This window comes from Cnephaeus nilssonii (assembly GCF_951640355.1).
Source record: "Cnephaeus nilssonii genome assembly, chromosome: 1".
Classification (NCBI taxonomy): domain Eukaryota; kingdom Metazoa; phylum Chordata; class Mammalia; order Chiroptera; family Vespertilionidae; genus Cnephaeus; species Cnephaeus nilssonii.
Genome location: NC_137072.1, coordinates 71,905,099 through 71,932,406, shown reverse-complemented (window position 1 = coordinate 71,932,406; position 27,308 = coordinate 71,905,099). Strand labels below are relative to the sequence as shown.

The 27,308-nt window shown below is 37.5% G+C and overlaps 1 protein-coding gene across 2 annotated transcripts in view; it reads left to right on the top strand.

Moving 5' to 3' along the window:
* The window catches only part of MTHFD2L (methylenetetrahydrofolate dehydrogenase (NADP+ dependent) 2 like), a 103,359-nt gene that overhangs the window by 12,112 nt on the left and 63,939 nt on the right, over positions 1-27,308 (top strand). For both annotated transcript variants that reach the window (XM_079772709.1, XM_079772710.1), the window contains 4 exons: positions 1,910-2,094; positions 3,310-3,432; positions 19,022-19,174; positions 20,320-20,427. In XM_079772709.1, coding sequence (XP_079628835.1) covers positions 1,910-2,094; positions 3,310-3,432; positions 19,022-19,174; positions 20,320-20,427 — 569 coding nt within the window. The remainder of the gene's footprint in view (positions 1-1,909; positions 2,095-3,309; positions 3,433-19,021; positions 19,175-20,319; positions 20,428-27,308) is intronic.

Here is a 27,308-nt window from a genome sequence, read left to right as displayed (position 1 = left end):
CACCATGCACGAATTCATGCACCGGGCCTCTAGTACTTCAATAAAGCTGTTATAAATTTAGGACAGTGGAGTAAATGTGACACACTGAATTTTCCATGAACTTCCATGTCTTGAAAGCTATTAAATTTTTAGTGAAAAGTCAACAAAATTAGAATCAAAAGTACAGTTTACTTATAATTATAAGGTCTAGTTTTAATTGTATTGTCTAACCAGTTTATTCTCTCAGTCAATTATTTGCCCAGGGTTATGATTATTATTAAAGTGTACTTTTGTGTTGAACTGAAGAAGTGGCTTTCAAACACGGTCATGCATAAGAACACTTGCGGGAACTTGCTAGACATGCAGATTCCTAGGCTTCACCCTCTAGGGACTGTGAATTGTGGATGTGGTCTTGGGGTCTGGGCATCTGCAAGTTCAGCAAGCTTCCCAGGCAATTTAAATGTATCTACCCATAGGCCACATTTTGGAATCACTTCTTCCCAGAACAATGTTTACATCAAAATTGTATGAACTTGATGAGCACCATGGACCACTAGGGCCAGACTGAAATGGAGTATGCTTGATCTGGTTCTACCTGTATTTACATCACCTATTAAAGAAGGCAGCCGACTTATTTGGAAGAGACAGCAGGTTTGCCCTTTTGTGTTGGCTGATATTCACTGTGCCCACATTTGTTAGAAAATGAAGTGTACAGATATTAGAAAGAATTAAGGTTCTATAAGATTTTTCTTTCCTCCTTTTCTTCTTCTGCTTCCTCCTCGTCCTCCTTTTCCTCTTCTTCACAATATTCATTGGCCTGCATTTGGCATTTTGTGTAATAATCATGTTAGCATGAAGAAGGAATCATCTTACACTTTACTAGAGGCCTGATGCACAAAATTCGTGCAAGAGTAGGCCTTCCTTCCTCTGGCTGCCGGCACCGGCTTCCCTCTGGCACCCAGGACCCAGGCTTCCCTTGCAGCTCTGGCTTCGTCTGGAAGGTTGTTGGGAAGGACGTCCAGTCTAATTAGCATATTATGCTTTTATTATTATAGATCAGGTACCTTTAAGAAATAAACACATAGTAAGAGTAACACGATTTATCACTCTTAAGTTTGACATCATGGTGAGCTGGCAAGCCTTCCCATAATGCATTTCTTTGTGCCTTTCCAGAGATAGATTTACGTTACCTATCAAAGCATAGCATTTCTTACCTTTTTAAGTACTTCTGTAAACTGCCAGTAAGTAATGTTCTGTGAATTTTTTTTTCCCCCATTAGAAATGATGCCATGGTATGGGGAACAACTGGGCCATCTTTACTGACCTGGTTCCCACAGTAATCACTGACAAGCATGGCAAGACTGGCAGCTGTTGACATGGAGCTGTCCTAAGGCTGTGGAATAAAGTTAAAAGAGTTGTGCAGTACAGAGCTCATGACTTTGGGTCTTGTATAGGGCACAGTAACTGACAGTGAACACACTAGCCTTAGGGTCGCAGTACTGTGGGGTCACATACTAGTGCTACATGGCACAAGGCTTTCAAGATGGGTGTTAGTTTTTAACTAGACTGTGCTGATCTGCTTCTTCCAAAAAATAGCAGAGCTTTCAACAGAGCCAGTATTATAGTCCAGATCTGGAGTATATGGTTTGATAATTTAAAAAATCCATATGGTAGTTATAAAGAAATGTATACTATAGATATATTATAATGAAGATCTAAAACTAAAAAGCAGATTTAGAACATTTCACAAAATTGTAAATATATTTATGAACCTGAAGAATTCGGTGTCATATATACTTGGAAAATCAAAATTTGGATGCTCACTTGGAGAACCACGGATGTTTTAGTCATTCTTGTATCTTAAACGTATGTTGTTGAATACCCCTTACTGTCGTCTTCAGTACTACATTTAATTTTTTATTCCCCATAGACACGATGCCATTATTATCTCAGGAACTGAAATGGCCAAACAAATCCAGAAAGAAATACAAGAGGGTGTAGAGTCCTGGATTTCCCTTGGGAACAGACGACCTCACCTCAGCATCATTTTAGTGGGAGATAACCCAGCAAGCCACACCTACGTCAGGAAGAAGATCCAAGCCGCCTCTGCTGTAGGTAGGGATGCTTTAGTTGTGCTTGTTACTAAAGAATGTTTCTGGTTTTACTTCAAAGTGTGATAATGAATGATCATTGTCAAATAAGTGTTATTTGAATAACATTTATTATTATTATAGATTTTTTTTTGTTACCAATGTTTATGTTCATTTCTTACCCCTTGTCTTTAAATTTCTTATTGAATCAATTCAATGTGATTGCAGATGCTATGGTGAGATGTGAGAGGAAGACTTTACACTTAAAAGGACCATTTTTATTACGTTTGCTTTAATGAGATAATAAATCTGGTCAGTTCACTCTGTCAAACTTGACCTGTCAGTGGTGGTGGTGCTATTGTTTTTACTGTATTCAAATTCACTAATAGTAGCTTATCACAAATAAGGGCAATTTGCCGCACAGGGTACTGGGCCAAAGAATGCATGTGAACCCTGTTTGAGAAATCCCTTCTGATGATGCTTAGAACACCTTTTTTTGTAGAAGGGCCTTTCCTTCCTGTGGAACAGGAGCAGAAAAAAACAGTTACACAAAGCACATCAAACTTGCGGCCCGCATGTGGCCCACAACGAATATTTTTGCGGCCCAGTCAAAATAACGGTGTGTAAGAAACATTTTAATAAAAATTTCATAGTTTAATGTTTACAATATCCTGTTATACACAATTATTAATAATGAACAGTGTTCGTTAATGACTGATTACTATAATTGTGTTGCATTCATTTCCCTTAGTGCCTTATGCGCAGATGCACTGTTTCTCTCCACTAATACCAGCAGCGAATATATAGCAGCCTATTGCCACTCATTAGTCTTGGACTGATTCATTTGGTGTGCGCAACAGGAAATATTTTGCTTTTGGAGAACAGAGAAATAGGTTTATTTGTGTTACACTTATTAATTTGTGCAGTTATTCAGTATCTGGTAAGTTAATGTTCAGGAAAAAATATTAATTTTTATTAAAATGTTCTATTATTTTACGTTAACGATTAATCATTTATTTCAGCCCTTCGTATTCAGCATGTCTCTATCAAAATAAACCTATGTTTCTATGAAAATTGAAGCTTTTGTTTTTTTGTGGCCTACATAAACTTAAACCTTGTTTATTTGGCCATGTTAGCCTTTGAGTTTGACATGCTTGAGTTACACACTGTGTAAGACACCACTAATGAAAAGCACACATCTTTGTTAATCAGGTGACTGTCTGTGCTTATTTTCTTCTAGGTATCTACAGTGAGATTATTCTAAAGCCTAAGGATGTTTCTCAAGAAGAGCTTTTGGATATAACTGATCAACTGAACATGGACCCAAGAGTCAGTGGCATATTAGTTCAGTTGCCACTGCCAGGTATTTAATGCTTTTCTATATGTCTGCTTTGGTTAGGATAAAGGGCATCTTTCAACATTATGTCATGATACTGCAAGTAATTTATATAATTTTTTCAGAAGGGATCAAGCTATTATACTATCATGTAATAGTGACAATTTCTGAGTGACTTATGCTTACAATGACTGAAAATGTGAAAGAACAACTTAGACATTGACAATACATGCATTCCTTGCTTTGCACAGTATTGCAAGACTGTAAAATGACTGTGTAAGCTGAAACCAGCCAAAATGATCTTAATCAAGGGCAAAAATGACAATTGTTCCATGACTCTTAAAATGTTTTCTCAAACCATTACAAATTTACTTACTGTGGTTTGTAAATGTATAGGGAAATGAAAAATAGTAAAACTAATATTTATTAGTACCCTGTAGTTTAAAACATTAAAACATTGAGAATGAAAGTATTTTATTTCTTTACAAAAAACTTGTCAAGAGTTTGAACAGAACTTATCGTCTTCTCATTGTATGACTTACAGTATAGAACAAGCATCTTTTCTAAGTCTTGGTGACTTGAACTTTCATATTTCTTTTTAAGTTTGGATCAGCTTTCATTTTTCTGAGTTTCTTCAAAGTGAGGTTTTATGCCAGTGTCACTTTCTCTGGGACGTTATCATTCTTTTTGTCATAACTTTCCTCATTGATATGATAAGTTCACCTTCTCTGAATTCCTGTCACTGCCTAGCTAAATGCTCAAAGGGCACAGTGTCAACATTCCAGTCACCTATTTCTTGTACAACCATTTATATTCAATTAGCACCCTATTGGAGCAACTTGAGCTTGTTTTTAGGTCATAGGTCTTACATTCACTTCATGATTGCCTAGATTTTGCCTGTCTTTGCTTGGCTGTCACCATTTTCAGATCTATTCAATCCACTTTCAGTTCTAGCAACATCACATTTTGACTCTGCTTACTTTTCCTCTTCATAGGCTAATTCCCTCTGTTATTGTTCACTTTGGGGAAATGTCATGTGAATTTACACTTGGAGACAATGAGGCAACATGCTTTGCTGTCTATGTTTGCACTGAATACAAATGTGCAGTGGCCAATCATCGATGGACTTTGAAAGAAGTGATATGTTGGTCACTGCTCCTGATGCTATATCTATTATTTACTAGTAAATAGGGATTTATGAACCAAAGAGCCAGCAGCTCTGACATAATACAGTTAATATACCATGGTCACTGACATATGAACTGTGTTGTTGAAGGGCTGGTGTTATTTAATTAGTTGTGTCTCTAAAATTTGTGCATTTTCAAGGAGCAAAGCAAGGACTGCTGATACAGTATAGGTTACATTACTTTTGTGCAGTTTCTCATCCTTCTGTAAGTTTTGACTTGCAGAAAATAAAGATGCATGATGCTTTGCCTCACATCTTTATATGGTGTTAATATTTTAATTTCTTCAACAATATAACCTAACATCTTAGTATGTTATAACTTCCGTGCTGATTAAATTACACCAAAACTTTATATGTCTAATTCCAACATGGCTGATTTTAAAAAATAATCAAGTTGGAAAGGATCTTGGAAGTTATCAAGTCTTCAAGGTTTCCCTCTGAGAAAGTGCTTCTGATAGGTAATACTATGGATTCATCATGTTAAAATTAGTATAGTAATTCATCACTTAATTTTAGAACTGGAAAGAAATTCAACATGTACAACACCTTCATTTCATATTATAGGAAACTGAGGTCTAGATATTATTAGGGGTTTACGAGAATCATAAATCTGTCCAAAAATATAGGCAATGGGTTTAAACCCAATTGTTTGGCCCAATTTTTTTTTGTACTGTATTTGCCAAGCAATCTATTTATAGTTTGCAGTTTATGAAATTTATCCCATTTGCATTTGTACTACATTCAAATCCTATATAATAAAACCCTAATATGCAAATTGACCAAACGGAGGAATGACAAGTCACTATGATGCTCACTGACCACCAGGGGGCATATGCTCAATGCAGGAGCTGCCCCCTGGTGGTTAGTGCAATCCCACAGGGGGAGTGCCGCTCAGCCAGGAGCTGGGCGGACATACCTCAAGGGGTCCTGGACTGCGAGAGGGCGCAGGTTGGGCTGAGGGTCCTCCCCCCATTTTCCCCCCACCCTCTGTCCAGTGCACAAATCTTGTGCACTGGGCCTCTAGTAGTTATATAAAATTTCCAAATAACAACATTCAATTTAGTCTGTCTTAAAATTAAATTTATATCTCTAGAAATTTTACCCCTTTGTGGACAATATAACTCATTTGGTGAATTTGTCAGCAATACCACTAGATGTCACTGGTGATCTATCTGTATAGGAATACTAGTAAATTGTTTGAGTCCTATTTATTTTGGAGGATGAGAAGCATGGAGCCAAAGGGAACATGGTGGTAACTAACATCTGGATACTCTCAGAAAGAGCAATTTTCAATTAGCTGAAAAGCCAGTAATATACAAAATAGCAGTGGCTAACATTTATTACATTAAGCAGTTAAGTCTCAGTCACTTTACATTTATTAACTTACTAGAGGCCAGGTGCATGAAATTCATGCATGGGGGAGGGTGTCCCTCAGCCCAGCCTACATCCTCTTGGCAGGGATTGGGCCTAAACCAGTGGTCAGACATCCCTTTTGCAATCCGGGACCACTGGCTCCTAACAGCTCACCTGCCTGCCTGCCTGATCGCCCCTTACCACTGTGCCTGCCTGCCTGATCACCCCTAACTGCTCTCCCCAGCTGGCCTGATTCTCCTAACTGCTCTCCCCTGCCGGCCTGATCCCCCTAACTGCCAGCCTGATCCCCCTAACTGCTCTTCCCTGCCAGTCTGATCCCCCTAACTGCTCTCCCCTGCCAGCCTTATTGCCCCTAACTGCCTCTGCCCCACCACCATGGCTTTTTCCAGAAGGATGACTGGAAGGTCGTCCGGAAGGTGTCTGGTCTAATTAGCATATTACCCCTTTTATTAGTATAGATTTAAATCCTCACAATAATCTTTTGTGGGGTTGGAGCTTTTTTATGCACATTTTACTGATGAGGGATTTGAGGCCCAGAGAGGTTAAACTTTCCTTAAGGTTACAGAGCTGGTAAATAATTGCACTGGGATGTGAATCCTTGTAGACTGGTCACTCATGGCATTACTTTGGACCATTATGTTAATACCCTCACCAGTGTATCAATGTTATCTAGTGAATAATCTGTGCTTACTATGTTGCAGGCACTCTTTTATGCAGCTTATTTTATTTAATCTTTAAAACAGCCTTATGCCGTAGGAATTATCGCCTTCATGTCACAGATGAGGAAACACAGGTTAAATGAATTGTCCGATATTACTTAATAGTAAATGATAGAGCCAGGACCCAAATTCAGGCAGTCTGATTTCAGAGCCTGCCTTTATAACCTTTATTGACCTACATTTTGCTGACTCTGAACATTACAAGCATGTGTTTCAAACATTCACATTCAGGTTCCTAGTGCATGTAACTACCATCTCCACTAGAATTGCCTCAGTGATCTTCCATCTGTTCTACTTGTTCTCCAGCCTTGTAACCTATATGTTTATGGTTTTGTCCTGCTCAATAATGATATTCCTATCATTACTCATAATTTGCTTTTGGTAAGGATAAAAAATGATAATAGTGAGAGTAAAAACTATAAATATAATTATAAAGACTGTAAATAGTAAATAGACTATTCATACTGAAGTGGCCTATGTCTTATTTTAGTAATCACATACTGGTATGTTGTTGCTAGCAGAAGATACCATTCAGCTTTGGATATCTGTAGTCTGAGTTTGTAATCTGACCTTTTGATTTACTGATTGTTATTTAACTGATGACTCACTTTTTTTTCCTCTTTGTATCAAGAGGATTGAAACTATATGACTCATTTGGGTCATATAGTTTGTTGGTCAATACAGAAAGTTGATTAAAAAGGAAAATCATAAAAACAATGCATATTTAGCTTAAACATTATAACATAAAACATTTAAATAACTCATTTTACTCATCAATGTTTTGGTGTGGGTCCAAAACTCTTGGGAACCTACTGATTAGAATTTTGTATCATCTTCTAGCATTAATAATACCTATGATTCATTGGCTATAATTTTCAATTGGAGGTGAAGCTGAGAGAAATTTTGTCTAGATTTAGAAAATGTCTCCCAATTTTCATAGTTGTCTTGCATTTATCTAAATTATTACTAATTCTTTTTATTTCTCAAGAGTCTTTCTAGAATATTCAGCTTAATTTTCATAAACATAACTGTTTTCACAGTCCATTATTATTTGGTTATATCATTTTAAAATTAAATTACATAATTTACTGCATAATAATTGGCAAAACCAGATTGAGATAAATGCACAATTATTTCTTGATTATCATGAAACTCAACTGGTAGGAGCAGGAATAGTTTATTAACTACTCTCTGATATTCTTTTGGCAAGTCCTGGACATCAGCCTGCATGTGTTACAGAAGCAGTGGGATACGTTCGTCATTTTGGTAGGTGGCTATGTGGAAGTGGGTTGAGATAGCCTCCCCTGTACATGTCTGATAGGATTGTTGTAATGAACCAATGAGTAAATGAACAAATACAACAATTCTATTCAATTACGCCTATCATTTGGTTAATAATCTGAATTCAAATTATTTCATGATTTAGAAATCTGAGATTACTTTTTACAATTGTGGTAATATCTTAAATAAAAGAAATTCCAAGTTAGAGTTATAATTCTGAAGTTGGAGGACAAATCTGCATAAGGATTAAACAATGTACAAGCAGTTTCCATGGACTCATTTGGATAGAAAGCAAAGAAATGAGGTAGGTTTATAGCCAATCAGCCAACAAAGGAAATAGAATTGAATTATTAAAAACATTTAATTTTTCTAAAGGAGGGAAGAAAAAAAAGGAAATGACAATAATAAAAACATATAACAGTTGATAGATTTGGTTAAATAAAATAACATGTTGTAAATATTAAATATCAGATTTTCTCAGATTGAATAAAAAGCAAGACCCAACTAACTAGTATATGCTTCCTATAAGAAACACACTTCAAGTATAAAGACACAGAGAGGTTAAAAGCAAAATGATGGAAAAGACATATCATGCTAACACTAATCAAAAGAAAGTGAAGTGATTATGTTAATACTGGATAAAGTATATTTCAGAATGATGAATATTACCAGGAATAAATAAAGTCACTCCAGAGTAATAAAGGAATTGTTTATTAAAAAGAAATGGCAATTTAAATTATTTATATATCTAAGAAGTAAGCTTTAAAATATTCTTTTTAAAATATTCAATAAAAATTAATAGAATTACAAGGGAAACTAAAAATTATAATAGATTTCAGTACTTCTCTCTCAATAATTGAGAGAACAAGTGTACAAAAAAAATCCGTAAAGATAGAGATATGAAGTACAGTGTCATCCAATTTGACCTAATTGACATTTATAGAACACTCTTCTAAAAAAGAACAAAATACACACTTTTTCTAAGTTCACATAGAACCTTTATCAAGATATAGCATTTTCTAGGTCATAAAGCTTTATATTGTTTAAAAGGTTCATGGTACCTAAAGTATGTTTTCTCACCACAATGGAATTAAATAAAAAATCACTAACAGAAAAATATCTGGAAACTCTCCAAATATTTAGAAAATACATAATACACCTTTTAATAACCCACATGTTAATATACTATAGTCATGGATTGGAAGACTAAATATTGTTAAGGGATCAGTTATCCTCAAATTGATTTATAGATTCAAGAGAGTCCTAATTAAAATTCTAATATACTATTTTTGTAGAAGTTGACAAATTGTAAAATTTATATGGAAATGTAAAGTACCTAGAATAGTCAAAATAACTTTAAAAATGAGTAACATAGTTGGAAGATTAATACTGCCTGATTTTAAGACTGATTATAAAGCTATGTAGTCAAGACCATGTGGTATTCCAACCAAGTTAGAAAGCCCAGAAACAGAACCATACTTATATCAACAACTGATTTTTGACAAAAGTAGAAAGATAAATAATATGCTTTCAACATATGGTGCTGGAACAAGTGGATTTTATGTGGATATGAAAGGAGAACTTGGTAAATTAGACTTCATTGAAATAGAAAACTATGCTCTTCAAAAGATACTGTTAAAAGAATGAAAAGATAAGACACAGACTGGAGTATACTTCCAAAGCATATCGTGATAACATGTATATACGGAATATACAAAGAGCTCTCAAAAATCAATAATTTACTGAAAATAAAAACAACCCAATTAAACAAAGCCCAGTCCTAGCCAGATTAACATAAATCCTCTTGTCTTAACAACAAAGAAAAGTGAGCAAATTAAGAATTAATTTTTTCTTGACCCATGAAAGAACTGAGGTTGCAGGGAAAACCACCATTCAAAAATATGGAGAGAGAATCAAATTCAGAGTCACAATCAATATCTACTTACCTGAAAGAGAAATTATCGGAGCCATAGATAGATAAGAACACTTAAATGGTAAATTTGCTGAATTTCTGAAAAAAAAAACAAACAAATAAATGCAACGAAACTATATGAAAAGGAAGACTTTAAAATGGGAATACTATGCACAGGATTCAGGATAAACTTTACATCAGGTTGGAGCAGGAAAGGAGATGGGTTAATGGGTGAATTATATGGTCCGATAAAGATGATTGTTAAAGCCGTAACTTTGTTTGGGGTGGTGGATTTGCATATGCCTACCTTATGAAAAATAGCGATTTAAATATTTTATAATTGGATTGTGCATAGATCAAAATTGAGATTGTGTCTCAAGCCATAAGTTATGATTCAACCATTTTATACGTTTAAAGTTTATTCAAAGAAAAAAGACTAGATTTTGAAAAGAATATTTTATTTCAAATCTTTCCAGACAAAATTTGAGTATTCACATAGAAACAGTCATCCTCACAATACCATTTATTCAGTTAAAAAGAAATTCTTAGATAACATTTTTATCAAAGAATTTATGAGTAAGGGGACAAAAATGAAAGGTGAATCTCCTGTATGTGGAAAAGTTAACCACATGATGGCAATGTTGAGAAAGTAGTGATTTAAAAAAATGTTAATGGTTTATACTGGAAGCTGAGTAAATCACTGAGATATCATTGACACATTAGTGAGATTGGCAGATCTCTGTAGCCACTTATGTCTCTCTCCACTCAGACCCAGGTGAAATCCATCTCAAGAGTTTTTTTAGTCTCTCAAATCTATGTAGTTACATCTTTCTGAGTAGTTGCTTTCACAAACAGGTTATCCTATATAATAAAAGGCTAATATGCAAATCGACTGAACGGCGGAACAACCGGTTGCTATGATGCGCACTGACCACCAGGGGGCAGACGCTTAACGCAGGAGCTGCCCCATGGTGGTCAGTGCATTCCCACAGGGGAAGCATCGCTCGGCCAGAAGCCGTGGCAAGCGCAGTGGCGGTGGTGGGAGATTCCTGCCTCTGCAGCAGTCGGACATCCCCTGAGGGCTCCCAAACTGTGAGAGAATGCAGACCGGGTTGAGGGACTCCCTGCATACACAAATTTCATGCACCTGGCCTCTAGTATTTTATAACTTGAGATGATTTACTTCTCAAAGTATATTTAAAATCTGGAATTCTTGAACTACAGAGGTTACTTCTTTTCTTTTTCACCTTTTTTCTTTTACAATGATATTCTTTCTATTTTCTAGTGTATTCATCTTGGGTCAAGAATTTATCAAAATAAAAAGACTCTTTTAAACATCTGGATTTTTTTTTGTAGGAAGTCTTTTAAAATATAAATTTATATGATTGCTTTGTGACCCTCTTCATTAATTTACCAATTCAACAACTATTTACTTAGAGTTCAATCTATATATAACTCTGTACTAAGCACTAGGGGAAAGTGTTAGTTGGAAAACAATTTGGACTAGCTGTCCTTGAGATGTTTGGAAGCAAGATCACCCAAACACAGCATCTCTTCTTTTCCCTTGTGTATAAAAGAAGCTCCTTAGAATAGACATGCTCACCTACCTACGTGTTTTCTTCTATAGAATATGCACTGCTTTGAGTGCTGTACTATATATTTGATAGGAGTCACTTAGTGTAGTGCCTAGGAAACTGAGGACTTAACAAACCAAGGTGGCTTCAACAATCCTTCTGAAGAATAAGGCGATTTTTGGATCTCTGTGTACTTTTCAGGTCACTTAAGAGATACATGCAGGGCAGAGGTTATAACTTTTGCGTGATATGTAGGTTCCCACTCCATTAATCATTTTTTATAGCCTGTGAAGTAAGCTTGCCTGGGATGTTGTTGTAGCTTCTATGGCCTCGTTGGAGAAAGAGCCTAAGGAAGGGTGGAGAGTCATACCTCCCACTCTGCCTCCAAGTTCTACTCTATTCTCGAATTTGGGGATGTAGAAGTACAGTGAGATTACGGTCACTCCATGTTCTTTTTTCATCCCCTCCTTGATGATGAAACAACTCTTAAATTATATTGTGCAAGTGGTAAGCACCTGGTAAATATTTCCTGTCTTGAAACTTTGATGTAGGACCTATAGGGTGTAACTTAAATATTATTTATTATTATTATTTTTAAAATATATTTTATTGATTTTTATAGAGAGGAGGGAGAGGGATAGAGAGCCAGAATCATCGATGAGAGAGAAACATTGACCAGCTGCCTCCTGCACAACCCCTACTGGGAATTGAACCTGCAACCAAGGTACATGCCCTTGACCGGAATTGAACCTGGGACCTTTCAGTCCGCGGGCCGATGCTCTATCCACTGAGCCAAACCTGTTAGGGCTTAAATATTATTTATTGACTTGAGAAGTGTACACGGCTTGTAAAAATATCTCTCATTTACGCCTAGAAAATACTTAACTCACTAAGAGGTCATAGCTAAATACTTTGATTAGGCAGGCATTTATTTCATTCAAATGTAAGCTCCAGAGGGTAAGAATTTTTGTGTCTGGTTCACTTATATATCCTAAACCCTTAGAACTGTACTAGGCGCATGGTAGATACTCAATAAATATTTATTAAGTGAATAAATGAGTGCATTTTCAAGAGCCTTTTATTCATATTTATTAGGATGAAGCTATGTTTGAAATTTCTGATTTTTCAAGTCCTGAAAAGGAGGTAATAAATGAAAAATAAACATGAATCTTTTACAAAGATTTGTTTTTAAATTTGTATCAGAGAATGTAGAAATGCCAGATATCCAATAATAGAGATGCAAATATTGAAAAATTTTAATGAAAGCCACCTTTATTTATTATATTTTTAAAAATAAAAGTCAGAGGTTAGAGAAGAATCAGACCTTTTTTTCCTTATGGCAGTCTACTCTAATTGTCCTCAGTTGTCCACTAATTTAGTCTCAGTTTCTTCATTTATGAATTAGGGGTAATAGTAGTCATTTGTTCAATAAATGTTTAGGTACTATTCTTTTTTTAAAATATTTTTTAATTGATTTTTAGAGAGAGAGGAAGGGAGAGGGGTAGAGAGATAGAAACATCAATGAGAGAGAAATGTCATCAATAGGCTGCCTCCTGCACACCCCTGGGGATCTAGGCTGCAACCCAGGAATGTGCCCTGATCAGAATTGAACCAGTGACCTCTTGGTTCATGGGTCAACACTCAACTATTGGGCTAATCCAGCCGGACTAGGTACTATTCTTTGTGGTAGGAATACAGCAGTGACAAAAATGTTGAAAATGTCTTCCCTTGTGGAGTAGCAGGAGAGACAGACTATAGAAAATAAACACAGTAAGTAATTATACTTATTAGAAGTTGATATGCTATGGGGAAAAAAAGAAATAGAGCATGGTAAAGAAGATCAAGATATTGGGGAATAGGTTGTATTTTTGTTTTCCCCTCAATATTTTATTATGACAAATTTCCAACATTCAGAAAAGTTAAAAGAATGGTACAGTGAACACCACATGCCCCCAACCTAGATTCTAATTATTAACACATCACATTTCTCCATTTATCTATCTATCAGCCCATCTTATTTTTGAAGCGTTTAAAGGTAAGAACACTTAATGTACCCCTAAACATAAGTGTGCATATTATTATTTACAGTATTTACATTTTCATGTGAAATTTACATGCACTAAGATGAATAAATCTTAAGTATACTCACCTGTAAATTTTGAAAAATTCAAACTCTCATGTAACTAGATACTTTCAATTGAGAGACTCTCCTCATTTTTTGAGATTGCTTTGGATATTTTAAGTTCTTTGCATAGCCATATAAATTTTAGAACCAGTTTGTCAGCTTCTACCAAAAAAACCTCATAGGGTTATGATAGAGATTACATTGCATCTAAAGATCAATTTGGAAGAATTGACATCCTGTGATGTTTTGTAGTTTTCATTATAGAGGTTATCTTCAATACTTTAAAATTCACTTCTAAGTGTTTTATGATTTGAACACTATTGTAAATAGAATTTTTAAAATTTGATTTTCTAATAGTTGCTGTTTGTATAAAAATACAATTGATTTATTTGTATGTTGACTTTGTACTCTGTAATCTTGTTAAATTCATTTTATTAGTTCTTTTATTTTTTATTTGTAAACTAGAGGCCTGGTGCACAAAATTTGTGCACTTGGGGGTCCCTCAGCCCGGCCTGTGCCCTCTTGCAGTCCAGGAGCCCTTGGGGAATGTCCGACGGATGGCTTCGGCCTGCTGTCCATAGGGAGAGGGCCTAAGCCAGCAGTTGGACATCCTTGGTGCTGCTGTGGAGGCAGGAAAGTCTCCCGCCACCGCCGCTGTGCTCACCAGCCATGAGCCCGGCTTCTGGCTGAGCATCACTCCCCTTGTGGGAGTGCACTGACCACCAGGGGGCAGCTCCTGCTTTGAGCATCTGCCCTCTGGTGATCAGTTCATGTCATAGCAACCAGTTGTCCCGCCGCTTGGTTGATTTGCATACTAGCCTTTCATTATATAGGATATTTAGGATATTGTGCATAACAACCATGCCATCTGTGACTAGGGTCTTCATTTCTGATCTTTAGGCCTTCCCCCGCCCCCTTATCTAATCACCACCTAGGATCTCCAATAAAACACTGAATAGAAATGGTGGGAGTAGGTACCCTTACTTCCAATCTTGGGGAAAAGATTCAGTATTTTATTAAATATAATGTTAGCTGTAAACTTTTTGTGAATGTCTATCATATTGGGGACTTCAAGCTTTTCATTTCTTTTGGTGGGCCATAACTGCAATCTGTTTAGTTCTCTTATTCTTAGGTGGGCTTCTTGCAGTTTGCCTCCCAGGAGTGTTGTCCAGGGGTCAGTCAGAGATCTGGGCAGAGTTTTTAGACAATTTGAATCTCCCCTCTATGGCTCTCTTCTTTCCTGGGTGATATCCCTTCAATTTCCAACTGACATAGTAGCCCCAAACTGTGTCCTTGGATTCCCAATGATAGAAATCATTGCAGATTTCTATCCAAATTCCAGCTGACCCATTGTCTGGAAAAGCCTCCAAAATGGAAAACTCTCTCAGTGACATTTTTTCTTTCTTTCAGATGTCCACTCCCTTCCAAATCTGTCTACTTCTAGTGACTCTCCAGTGTTTTCAGATAGTTGTTTTTTAATATAACTTTTCTGACGTTTACAATTATTTCTTTGTGAGAAGTTTGGTCCAGTGTAAATGACTTCAACATTATCAAGCATGGAACCTACATTTTTAAATAATGTGGTCAGAATAGCTCTTATAAGGAATGCAGAACTTAAGCAAAGATTTGAAAGAAGTGAGAGATTTAGCCAAAGTGACAGTTGTTTTTTTTTTTTTAAAGGATTCAGGCAGACAGAGGAGAGCTAGTCAAGGTGGGAAAAGCCTGATATGTTAGATCAGGGGTGGGGAACGTCCAACCTGCGGGCCACATAACGCCCTCAAAATCATTTGGTCTGGCTCTGCGTAGGCATTGAGGATGAGTTAATTAAATGTTTGACCAAATATAACAGGCTAATTTTTAAGATGATAATTTTGTATGGCCCACGAATGATGTTATAAATATTCAAATGGCCCTTGGCAGAAAAAAGGTTTCCAACCCCTATGTTTGAGGAACAGTAAAAAGGGCAGGGTTTTGAGAAGAGTAGTGTGAGTTGACATGCATTTCAAAACTATAACCTCTGCTATTTTGTGAATAGATTGTATGGATGCAAGAATAGAAACAGGAAATTAATTAGGAGGCTGTTACTAGAATTCACTGGAGAGATAATGGCCTCTCAAACCAAAGCAGTATCGATGGACACAGTAAGAGCAGTGACATGCTAGGTATGTTATGAAGGAAGAGCCAACAGATTTTCCAATTTATTGGATGTTGGATATGAAAGAAAGTGAGGTGTTCAGAGTGATGCCAGGTGTTTTTTGGCAAGTCGTACAAAAGGTGGAACTGTCATCAGCTGAGATGGAGAAGGCAATGGGTGGATCAGTTTAATATGACAAGGTTGTGCCCCAAAACGCTCACCCTCATGAGTGAGAGATACAATTAAATAGCTAATGTGATCAACGAAATGAACTAATGTACCGAGAACTTTTTATAGCAGTTCTGTGGGAGAGCAGAGGAGAAAAAGTATTTCAATTTATGATGAGTGAATAGGTAGCAATATATCAATGATTCGAAGCATTAATTTGACCTCATATCTCATTTGATTAGATCATTCATTACCCAAGTTATGTTCTTTTTCTTTCATATAGGAAACCATAATGATATTTTGGATTTCAATGTGCTAGTGCTTCAGGGAAATGGCATGTGCATGTGTTTAATATTTTCTTTTTTTATGTCATTTGGGATGAAGCTTGGCACTAATGACTATTTTTTAAAAATAAATCTTCATTGTTCAGATTATTACAAATGTTCCTCTTTTTTCCCCCATAGTTCCCCTCCACCTGATTCCGCCCCCCACACCATATCCTTACCCCACTATTGTCCTCATCCATATGTGTAAGATTTTTGTCCAATCTCTTCCTGCACCCCTCACGCCCCCTTCCCCCCAAGAATTGTCAGTCCACTCCCTTTCTATGCCCCTGATTCTATTATATTCACCAGTTTATTCTGTTCATCGGATTTTTTATTCACTTGATTTTTTAGATTCACTTGTTGATAGATATGTATTTGTTGTCACTTTGTTGTTCATAATTTTTATCTTTACCTTTTTCTTCTTCTTCCTCTTCTTAAAGAATACCTTTCAGCATTTCATATAATCCTGATTTGGTGGTGATGAACTCCTTTAGCTTTTTCTTGTCTGTGAAGCTCTTTATCTGATCTTCAATTCTAAATGATAGCTTTGCTGGGTAGAGTAATCTTGGTTGTAGGTTCTTGCTATTCATCACTTTGAATATTTCTTGCCACTCCCTCTGGCCTGCATAATTTCTGTTGAGAAATCAGCTGACAATCGTATGGGTGCTCCCTTGTAGGTAACTAACTGTTTTTCTCTTGCTGCTTTCAAGATTCTCTCTTTGTCTTTTGCCCTTGGCCTTTTAATTCTGATGTGTCTTGGTGTGGTCCTCTTTGGATTCCTCTTGTTTGGGGTTCTCTGTGCTTCCTGGACTTGTAAGTCTCTTTCTTTCACCAGGTAGGGTAAGTTTTCTGTCATTATTTCTTCTAATAGGTTTTCAATATTTTGCTCTCTCTCTTCTTCTGGAACCCCCATAATTCGGATGTTGGTATGCTTGAAGTTGTCCCAGAGGCTCCTTACACTATCTTTATATTTTTGGATTCTTTTTTCTTTTTGTCTTTCTGGTTGGGTGTTTTTTGCTTCCTCATATTTCAAATCTTTGGTTTGATTCTTGGGGTCTTCTAGTCTACTGTTGAATTTCTGTATATTATTCTTTATTTCAGACAATGTATGCTTAATTTCTGACTGGTCCCTTTTCCATTTTTTTTTTTTTTTTGGCATTCTCATTATGATCTTTGAAGGTCTCACTAAGTTTCTCGGGGATTTCTAGAAGATTCTTGAGTAACCTTATAGCTGTGGTTTTGAACTCTATATCCAGTAGTTTGTTTTCCTCCATTTCTTTCATTCGTGACATGTTTCTTTGTCTCTGCATTTTGGCTGCTTCCCTTTGTTGATGGAGTGGCTTTGTGTGGGAGGTGACCTATAGGGCCCAGTGGCTCAGTCTCCCCAATCACCTGAGGTGGACACTCTTGGTGCACCCCTTTGTGGGCTGGGTGCACAGTCTTGTTGTAGTTAAGCCTTGATTGCTGTTGATACACTGGGAGGAATTGACCTCCAGGCCAATTGGCTGTGAGGATCAGCTGTGTCTATAATGGAAGAACTGCTGTGCTGGAGATACCCTTATGGGGCAGGACTTGCTTCAGTGGGGCTTTGGTGCTCACTGTGTCTGCCTCTTGAGTGTGTCACTTATGGATGTGAGGAGTTGAAATCTGGTGTCGTCTCACACTGACCACTAGGTACACTTGCTCCTGGATCTCCCAGGAAGGGCAAGTCAGCTACTGCCTGAGGCCATCCAGCAGGAGCTACAGGGAGATCTGCAGATTTCTCCTCTTTGTTTAGGGTTTGGAAGTTTTGGAGCTGTTTGACCCAGCTGCAGTTTGTTAGGTTAAGCTGCGAAAGGGCAGGTCATTCATATGCAAAAGCCACGCACAGCTCTGGTGGGTTTGTAAATTGGGCGGGGCGGGGTCTCAGGGAATCACTTGGGCGTGGCAAACAGTGATGGCTGCCAGTCAGCCCTCTCTGCATCTCTGCATTTCTGCGTCCCCGCATCCCATGCCCCAGCCTAGTAAACAATGATTCCTGCGAGCACCTCTGTAAGAAAGCCTTCCTCACTTTCCCACCTGATGCCAGACAGTCTAGCTTCTCCCTGTAGGAGTCTGGGTCCCCAGTGTCTCGCCGGAAACTGGAGTTCAGAGCAGTAGGGAGCTTGTATCTCCTTCCTGATTGAAAAAAACAGCGCACCCAGTCACCAGCCCAATTTGTGCACCTTCGTACCTCTGCTTTTCCGTGCCTGTGCACGTCCTACCCGGTCTCAATGTGCTTTTTTCTTTCCTTCTGGTTGTAGAACTTCTACTCAGCCAGCTTTCCCATGGTTCTGGGTGATAGTCGTTTTGTCTTTTAGTTGTAGTTTTGGTGTGGTTGTGAGAGGCAGCATGTACAGGTGTATACCTTATGCCGCCATCTTGGTTTCCCACTAATGACTATTTTTAACACTAACCAAGTCTTTTTAATCTGGAATGCTAGAAATATTTAATGAAAGCCTATTTGTGAAAGTATAATAAAACATAAATTTAAATATGCAAGCTTATTGAGGCAAAGACTTATCATCTGGGTGTTCCCAGATCTCATTGGTATTGTTTTATTTTATAGACTTTTCCCTTCCACCAGGCCAGCCACTATGGCTCTGTACTTGTCTATTCTCTTATAGCAGTTAAATGCAGCCATTGGTCAAGAGCATTTTGTCTTACTATTTTGGTGTTAAGAAAAAGAAAAGAATACTGATTTATAAGTGATCTGGTTGTAGGTCCTCACATTTCATTTTCTATACCTCCAAATAAAAATAAAATTGTAAAATTAGACCAATTGTATTTACTTTTCAGATCATGTGGATGAGCGAACAGTATGCAATGGAATTTCCCCTGAAAAAGATGTAGATGGATTTCATATTATCAATATTGGAAGACTGTGCCTTGATCAGCATTCTCTCATACCTGCCACTGCCAGTGCTGTTTGGGAAATAATCAAAAGAACAGGTTGGTAATTTGTGGCCTACAGGACGTGGGTGTTAAGAGCCAAACTGAGAACTTGTGCATTGCCTTGATGGAACCACTTCAATCCCACCGAGTCTGTAGAAAGATATAAAGTTCTGTAAGTCAAAGAATAATCCAAAATAAGCTAAACTGGGCTTACAGGTAACCGCTCTTGCATCTTGTGGGGAATTAATTTTTTAATAGTAGGTTTGCCTCCCTACTTTTAATCTAAAAACAATGTATTCTGATGTACATTTTCTAAAATGTATTATATTTTCCCTTACATTTAAAAACAGAATGTGCTGAATATATTTGAATCATCTGTAATGACGTAGGTTTTTATTACAAACATTTACCCTTGAATTGTGCTCTAAATACCATATGTAATTGACCTCTACATTAATTGACCCCTAAGGCAATATGGTGTCAATTAATGTAGAGGCAAACATCTCTGTACACCTGTGAGAACTCCACCACTGTCACTTCCATTTCTAACAGCATCTCCTTTCTAATCTACTGTTTTCCAAACAAAAGAGAAAATTTCCAAAGGAAAGCAAATCCTAGAATTATACTCTGATATTAGTATTTGGAAAAAAAACCAATATCCTTAATTCTAACTTCTTCATTTTACTTATGAGAAACTATGCCCCAAAGTGATAAATAGTGTTAAATCTGCAAGATTTATCTTTCACACCTCTTTAAGTCCCTAAGTTTAGTGCTTCTCTCCTATGACGTTAAGTGCATGAGCTTTGTGGAAAATGCTCCCCCCACTTTATTTTGTTCCAGTTGTGCTCAAAGTGTTATTGCCAATGAAACTGACATTGTTGTGCTTTGCTTACTTTGTAATTAGCAGTTAATATGTTTAAGTCTCAGTACCTCTAATCTTCATGTAAATCTTAATATTTTAAAAGCAATTTAATGGCAACTTGAAACTATTTGTGATTTTTTTTTTCATGAGGACATAATCAGAGAGGAAGTGACAAATCCAAGAGGCATAAAATAAATATTTATAAATAATGAATGTGGATTATAGATAAGCCATACAATAATCCAAATTCAATTAGAAAATTTTAAAGAATGTTTCAGTTGGCTGTTCAAATGTGTATTTGCTTCTTGTTGATTATTTAAATCAAACTCTGTGTTTTAAGGAATTGAAACATTTGGGAAAAATGTGGTTGTGGCTGGAAGGTCCAAGAATGTAGGGATGCCCATTGCCATGCTTCTACACACTGATGGAGACCATGAACGACCAGGAGGTAGGTGGGACCTTTGAGATTCCATATACCTTTACAACTTTTTTACTTCTTAAATTAATAAAAGCTAGATGTTTGAAATTGTGACTTAGTGTATTTGTATTGGTAAAAGGAAAGAAAAGTAAGAGAGAAAAGAAAGAGAATAAAAAAGAAGAGGGGGGAAAAACTATTTATATGGGGAGAAAACTCCAATAGAACAGCCACTAATCCGAACAAATGCCAGCAACAAATACCTAGAGATGAATGCAAACTACAAACAACAACTAATATCAAGTGAGGCGAGGGAAAACAGAAGCAAAAAAAACAAATAAAAACAAAAGAAAAAGTGAAAAAATCTCACAAACAAGCATAAAAAAACCAATGTAATCAACAATTAAGTAAACAACAACAAAAGGACAGAGAGAAAAAATTTTGGATAGTGAAGAAAGAGAAGAGAGAGGTGTGTATGGACTTAGTGCAGGGGATTGGAAATTAGATATATAAGTAAGGTGAAATTTTAACGGGGTAACAAGAAGGAACAGGGAAAATCTAAAGCAGGGATAGGGTAAGAGAAACAGGACAACAAAAGGGGAAAAGTGAGGAAGAGAGTGTTGACATAAAGGTAAAGTTGAGATAGAGTAAAATGATGCTAAAGGAAAGATGAAAATAGAATGTATAACACTAATCCCAAAATAAAATAAAGAGAAAATAAAATGACACTTAAAAAAAAGGTAAAATAATAGTAGTAATAATACTGATTGAAAATAAAAAATGTAATAATTTAAAAGGTAAAGTCAAGTGAGAAAAAAAAATTAGTTTCTTAAGTAAAAGATGAAAAAAAAAAATGAGCAGTAGTGAAGGTCATTCACTTCCTCTACTGTTCTGTTTGGCATGCCTGATTCCTAGTCAGGACAATATTGAAGTTCCCTGCATTCCATTGCTCCTCAGTGTTGTAGGCCACAGTCCTGATTTTCAAGCAGGCAGTACTTCTCTGTTTCTTATACTCCTTTGTGTTTACACAATAGTCAATTTGTGATTCAACCCCTGGGTGGCAGTGTTTCTGGATTGACCTCCGGGTCTATAGGTCCTCTCTAGCTAGTGCTTAGATTTTGTTTTCCCTGTGGCATTTATTTACCGGTTTGGGGGAATGGGCTGCCCCAGAGCTGGTTCTCTGATCGTTATTCCCCGCTCTGATCTTCAGGTTCCACAAAAACAACTTTCCCCTGCAGTCTCTTAGAGTGTCCCCAATAGGGTGATCCTATGTATTGGGCTTAGTAATCAAAAGCACAGATTTAAAGAGAAAAAAAAAAAAGAGAGAGAGAGATAAAAGAGCCAGAGTAAGTGCGCGAACTCCAGCACTGTGACGCAAGTCTGTGCAGTCTTTTTTCCCCTGGGGTCTAAGCAGCTGGCACACTGTTAAAATATTTTTTTTAGACTGCCCTTTTGCGCCCAGTTCAGCTACGGATTGCTTTTTACAGATCCCTTCTGTTAGCAGCCCTATGGATCCCCTTCCCCATTCACGGATCACACCAGCCCCAATGGCCCGCGGACTTTTCTGGACGCAGACTTCCTCAGTTCCTCCAGCTCCCGCATGGCATGTGTGTTTCTCTCTCCTGCCCGGACCACAGACCTCACCTTATCCAGGCGAAATCTGACTTTTCCGTGAGGAGGCGCAGAGCTCCTCCGAATCCGTGTGCTCGCGCCACTTGGGGACCAGTGTTCCCAGGTTCGCAGCTGTTTGCTGGTGCCGTTGTTGTGGAGTCCCGGGATTTTCAGGCTTCCAACAGCATCCATTCTCCCCTTCAAGATGGCGCCGTCTCCGCATCAGAGCCGGTCGCTCCTGGAGGGATCCCAGCAGCAGTGGAGGCTGCCCGGTCAGGGGAACCCCGTCCGGGCAATCCCCCACAGTCCCCTGGGGTATAGCTGTCCCTCAGTTCACAAACACTCACCGTGCGACCACACAGACTCTCTCTTTGTTCTCTCACTCACGCACTATCTTGCAGTCTGCCTTCCCGTCAGCAGCCATCCTCCTTCGACGGAAAATGAGCTTTAGAGACTTCAGGTGACTTACCCAAGGCCACACAAGGAAGTGGTAGGGGAGAGCTGGGAGCTGACTACTGACTGTGTGTTTTGGAGGATACACTTGGAGTCAGACCCTTCTCCTGCCAGGCCCAGTGTCCTTGGACAAGTCATTTAATCTGTGTAAGCCTCCACTTTCCTCATCTGGAAAATGTGTATAATATTAATATATCCTTCACTGGATTATTGTGAAAATTAAATGAGATATGAAAGCAAAGCACTAATTATAGTACCTGACACAGTGAGTTATGTAAACCCTTGGTATAAATGAACTGTGGCTATTATGATTATTCCTATTATTATGCTCACATTAATAATCTGTGGCATCCTATATAATAAAACCCTAATATGCAAATCAACCAAACGGTGGAACGACTGGTCGCTATGATGCGCACTGACCACCAGGGGGCAGACACTCAATGCAGGAGCTGCCCCCTGGTGGTCAGTGTGCTCCCACCACTCAGCCAGAAGCCGGGCTCATGGCTGGCGAACACAGCAGCAGTGGCGGGAGCCTCTTCCACTTCCTAAGGACCCCTGGGGGGGAGCAGGCCTAAGCCGGCAGGTGGACATCTCCTATGGGGTCCCAGATTGGAGAGGGTGCAGGCCAGGCTGAGGGACACCCCTCGCCCCGTGCATGAATTTCATGCACCGGGCCACTAGTACTAATCATAAAATTTAGAGTAACATGATCCAAGGTTAATGATGTATTTTTCACTTTCATTTGAAAATTTTTTTTCTGACAAGTTTTATGTTTGTTGTATTTTGAATCAAATCTAGTCTTTGTTATAATAATTTCATAAATGTAGAATGGGAATTTATAAAGCATATAAAGTTTTATATAATAAAAGCATATAATTTTATTAGAAATATGACATCATAATACTACAAACCATGCTTGGTATACTTTTTCTTATAGATCAATATATTGTATGCTAACTTCTTTATATATTTTCATTTTTAATTATTTGTCTAAGTCTAAGAAAATCAATTTACCCTTTATTCGTTTAATTTTAAATTAGACACTCCTATGTCATAAAACATAATAAGTTTATAAAAATTTTATACTTTGTGTTATGAAATATTCTCACTTGAATGCATGTTAAAAATTGAATTAAAGTGGAATTAGTTATATAATAGTGGTTATTTACAAACCAGTTGATTTAATTTACATTTATTATAGTGGCACCTAGGTGCCGTTATAATTATAGAATCTAAAAGGTACTAAATTATATTAAAATTATGTTGGACAGTTTGTAACATGGGTGGTGTTTAAGCGCATGCATATTTAATAGGAGTGTGCTGACATGCATTATTAATATACTGAATTTTTGAGAGCTGCTTACGGAAGATTTGGAGCCTGTGGCAAAGTTAATATTTCAAATGCCCATGTCTGTTAGAGCAGTAATTATATGTAATAACTACCTGTGCATTGTTGGCTAATAACAATGATGCAGGAGGATTAGCTTGGCCAATTCAGATCTATAGAACTTGTTCTCATGACACGATGTTGAGCATTCAGTTCACGCTGTACTGCTTTGCCAGAAGAAATTCAGGACCCTAATGATTCATCTGTGTATTAAAGCCAAAGATAACTGCACTAAAAAAATGGCCATACTGCAATTTAGCTTGATATAATATGTGTCTACTCAGGGCTAGTTTTTAGTTCTTGATTATTTAGGACATGGGTTTCTGCTGTTTTGTGAGAAATAGCTGCTTTTCATTCATCAAGGGCTTGAAATATTTAGAGGACTGAGCATGTGCTAAAATTGTGAAATAAATGGGTAGTGCTGGTACTCAATGCAGCAGGGTACTAAAGGTGCATACCTTCTGCTGAGCATACATCACCACAGAAGGCTTTGTAGACAATATGGCATTAGAGCCACCATGCAGTTTATAGAGAGTAGATGAGAAATAGTTCCTGTCCTCCAACAGCTTATAGTTTTGATGATAGTGGTGGGCATGACATATAAGTATGGGTGGTTTAAATTATATTCAGTGGCACAAAATGAAATTTGGCATCCATACGCAAACATTCTAGTTGCTTAGGGAAGAGCCTGGTTAATTGGAGAACATAAAGAGACTGAGAATGGAGAGTTTCTTCTCATGAGCCGCATTCCTTATTAGGATGTTTGAGTATCATTGTGACCACCTTTGTATGGAGTAACCTACCCAGTTTTACCTCCTTTCAGAATGAAAACCGAATACCATTGGCTTTAGCACAGTCTTTATTTTTAACTTTACTGTGAGGAATTGAGAGAGTTCTGCAATTTTTTTAAAACAGTTTTTTTGGCCCTTCAGATAACAAAGTGCCATAATGACCAAAACATTATGATTTTGTCACCAAAGGAATACAGAATATGATTTTATTTCAAATTCTTTTAGAGAATTAGCAAGTTTCTTCCTGCATATTTTTATATTTTTATGTAGGACATCTCATCTAAATAGATCCCAAAATGGCATGGCCACAACATGGGTTATATGTGCCCACTTTAACTAAAAGGTTGTGGTATCATTGCAGTAGCATTGATGCTGGGACTTTTTAAAGGAGCATTTTAAAAGGTCCAGCAACCAATTGATGTTGCTTACAGTTCTATGGACCCAGGGGTGTTATTGAGTTCATTCAGGCAGCATGCACTCAGTGCTTATTCTCTGTGAAACACTGTGGGGTACAGTGTTGACATTTCCTGGAGATGGTAGTCTGCATCTTCAGGGCTCATCTTTGGACACTGTTTTTTTCAGAGCACTGCTTCTGCATTGGTGTTCAGCTTTTGCACTCAAGCTGCCCTTCAGTTGCAACTTCTGTATATCAGTTATTTTTTATTCAAGGAGCACCCTGAGTCAATGGGAAACCACAAGATATTTTGCTAGTAGAATGCCTTTGCTTTGTGAAAATTGGCTCCAGATGGGAAAATAAACAGTTTTGCCAGCCAAGAGCATTGTCTCCGACCTACAGGAGGTGCCTTCAGGTAGTAATACAGGAGTGGATGGTCAAGGAAGTGCCACATGGTGTGTAAGTGTGATTAAGGTCAGTTCAGTGCCAGGTGGGACCAGACACTCTAGGGTTTCAAAGAGAGGAGCCAAATAGGATCACCTAGAAATGCAGAAGTCATGCAGAGCGATCACTACTAAGACCCTTAGCCTTGGCAGTGGAGTGGGATGCTGCCCCTGTGGAACGAACCATTGTCAAACTGGGGCAGGGAGGATGGCAGGCATTTGTCTCTGCTCCCCCATCCCATGATCCTAAGTTAGAAATTCTCATGATGAGATACTAGGATATTATGTTTTGTGATGCTTCTATATTGATTAGACTTTACTGAATTATAGCTTTGAGTTTGCATAGTGGAAAGCAATAGAAAAACACAAATACATGTTCAAGTCTCCTTTTCTCAGCTGCATAGTAAGAGTATTGTCCAATTTCCAACATCTCCGAAATTCAGCCAGATAGGATCTGAAAAACACTGTACTTGGAAAATATGTATTCTCACATCAAACAATGGGGACTATTACATTGTTGAAACTAACATTAAACATTATTTAAAATGTAGAGTGAAGTCCAAATCTTTCTCTCTCCCTTTCATTTTCTTTTTCGCCATGACCTCAGAGGCATTTATTGTATTACCAGCACAAACCATCCTTTTTCTAAAATCGGTATGCCTAATTGTTGAAGGCATCACTCATAAGGCTATTGTGGTCTGCTCCAACCTACCTTTTCAGCCATTCCTCCTATCATTTTCTCTCTGGTACCTTATGCAGAAGCCCCATAGAACTACACATTGTTTCCCAAACGCATTGTCTCTTCCACACCTCTTTGCTATTGCATACCCCATTGCATGCCAATTCCCATTACTCACCAGCTTTCTTCTCACTTCTCACCATCTTTCAACATGTGGCCCAAATCTTCTAAGTTTTGCACATTGTCTATGCTGTTGACACAATACTAGACCTATTGCATATTAGTTATCTATCTGTTCCCCTTTCTTATACACATGGGAAATGTGAAATTCTCAATTCTCTTTTTGTATCTCTGAAATTTAGCACAGGGCTTGGTATGTTATAATACAACTCATCAGTTAATAAAAGTTTATTTAGTATCTCCAATATGCCCACTACTGTACCAGTATTATAGAAAATAAGACCACAGGCAAGGGTTTTAAAATAAAATATTGTCATTTATTGGAAAAAAAAATCCTGTATAGAAGCAAGGAAGTGGAGGAGGGAGAGAAGTTAGGTACTTACCACACACAAATTTCTTAATATTCTAAAACTATAGGCATTTATGTAGAAGTATTGTTTAAGATTCCCTTTTCCCCAAGAATCAGCTCACAGGGGTGAAGGGTGCCTCATCACCATCAGGAATGGGAGAGGAGACGTCAGGACACTGGGAAGGGAGGGGAAGTGGTTGCTGACGGCATTCATTAAAAGAGGTCACAGTGTTTTCCAGTAAAACATCTAGAGTCTATCATTTTGTTTAGACTAACTGGTTTTCCTCGAGCTGCTGACATGTAACGCTGTATTCTTACCGATGGACTGATTTCTTGATCACTAAGCATAGGGCATATTATGGTGACTAAGTCAGATATTGCCCTGTCCTCTTAAGCTTATAATCTATTAAGAAAGACATCCATTAAAATAATTAGCTATGAATGATTAATCATTGTAATTGTGCAAAGTGCTGCAAAGGAGTAGAATTTTCTATCATAAAAAGCTTAGTTGAAGGAAGGGATGAACGATTTCTAATTACACTTACATATGAATGTTAGTCCCCTTTTTTGTCTACCTTCTGTTACTGTTGTATTTTTATTATTTACCTTCTGTTACTAATCTTC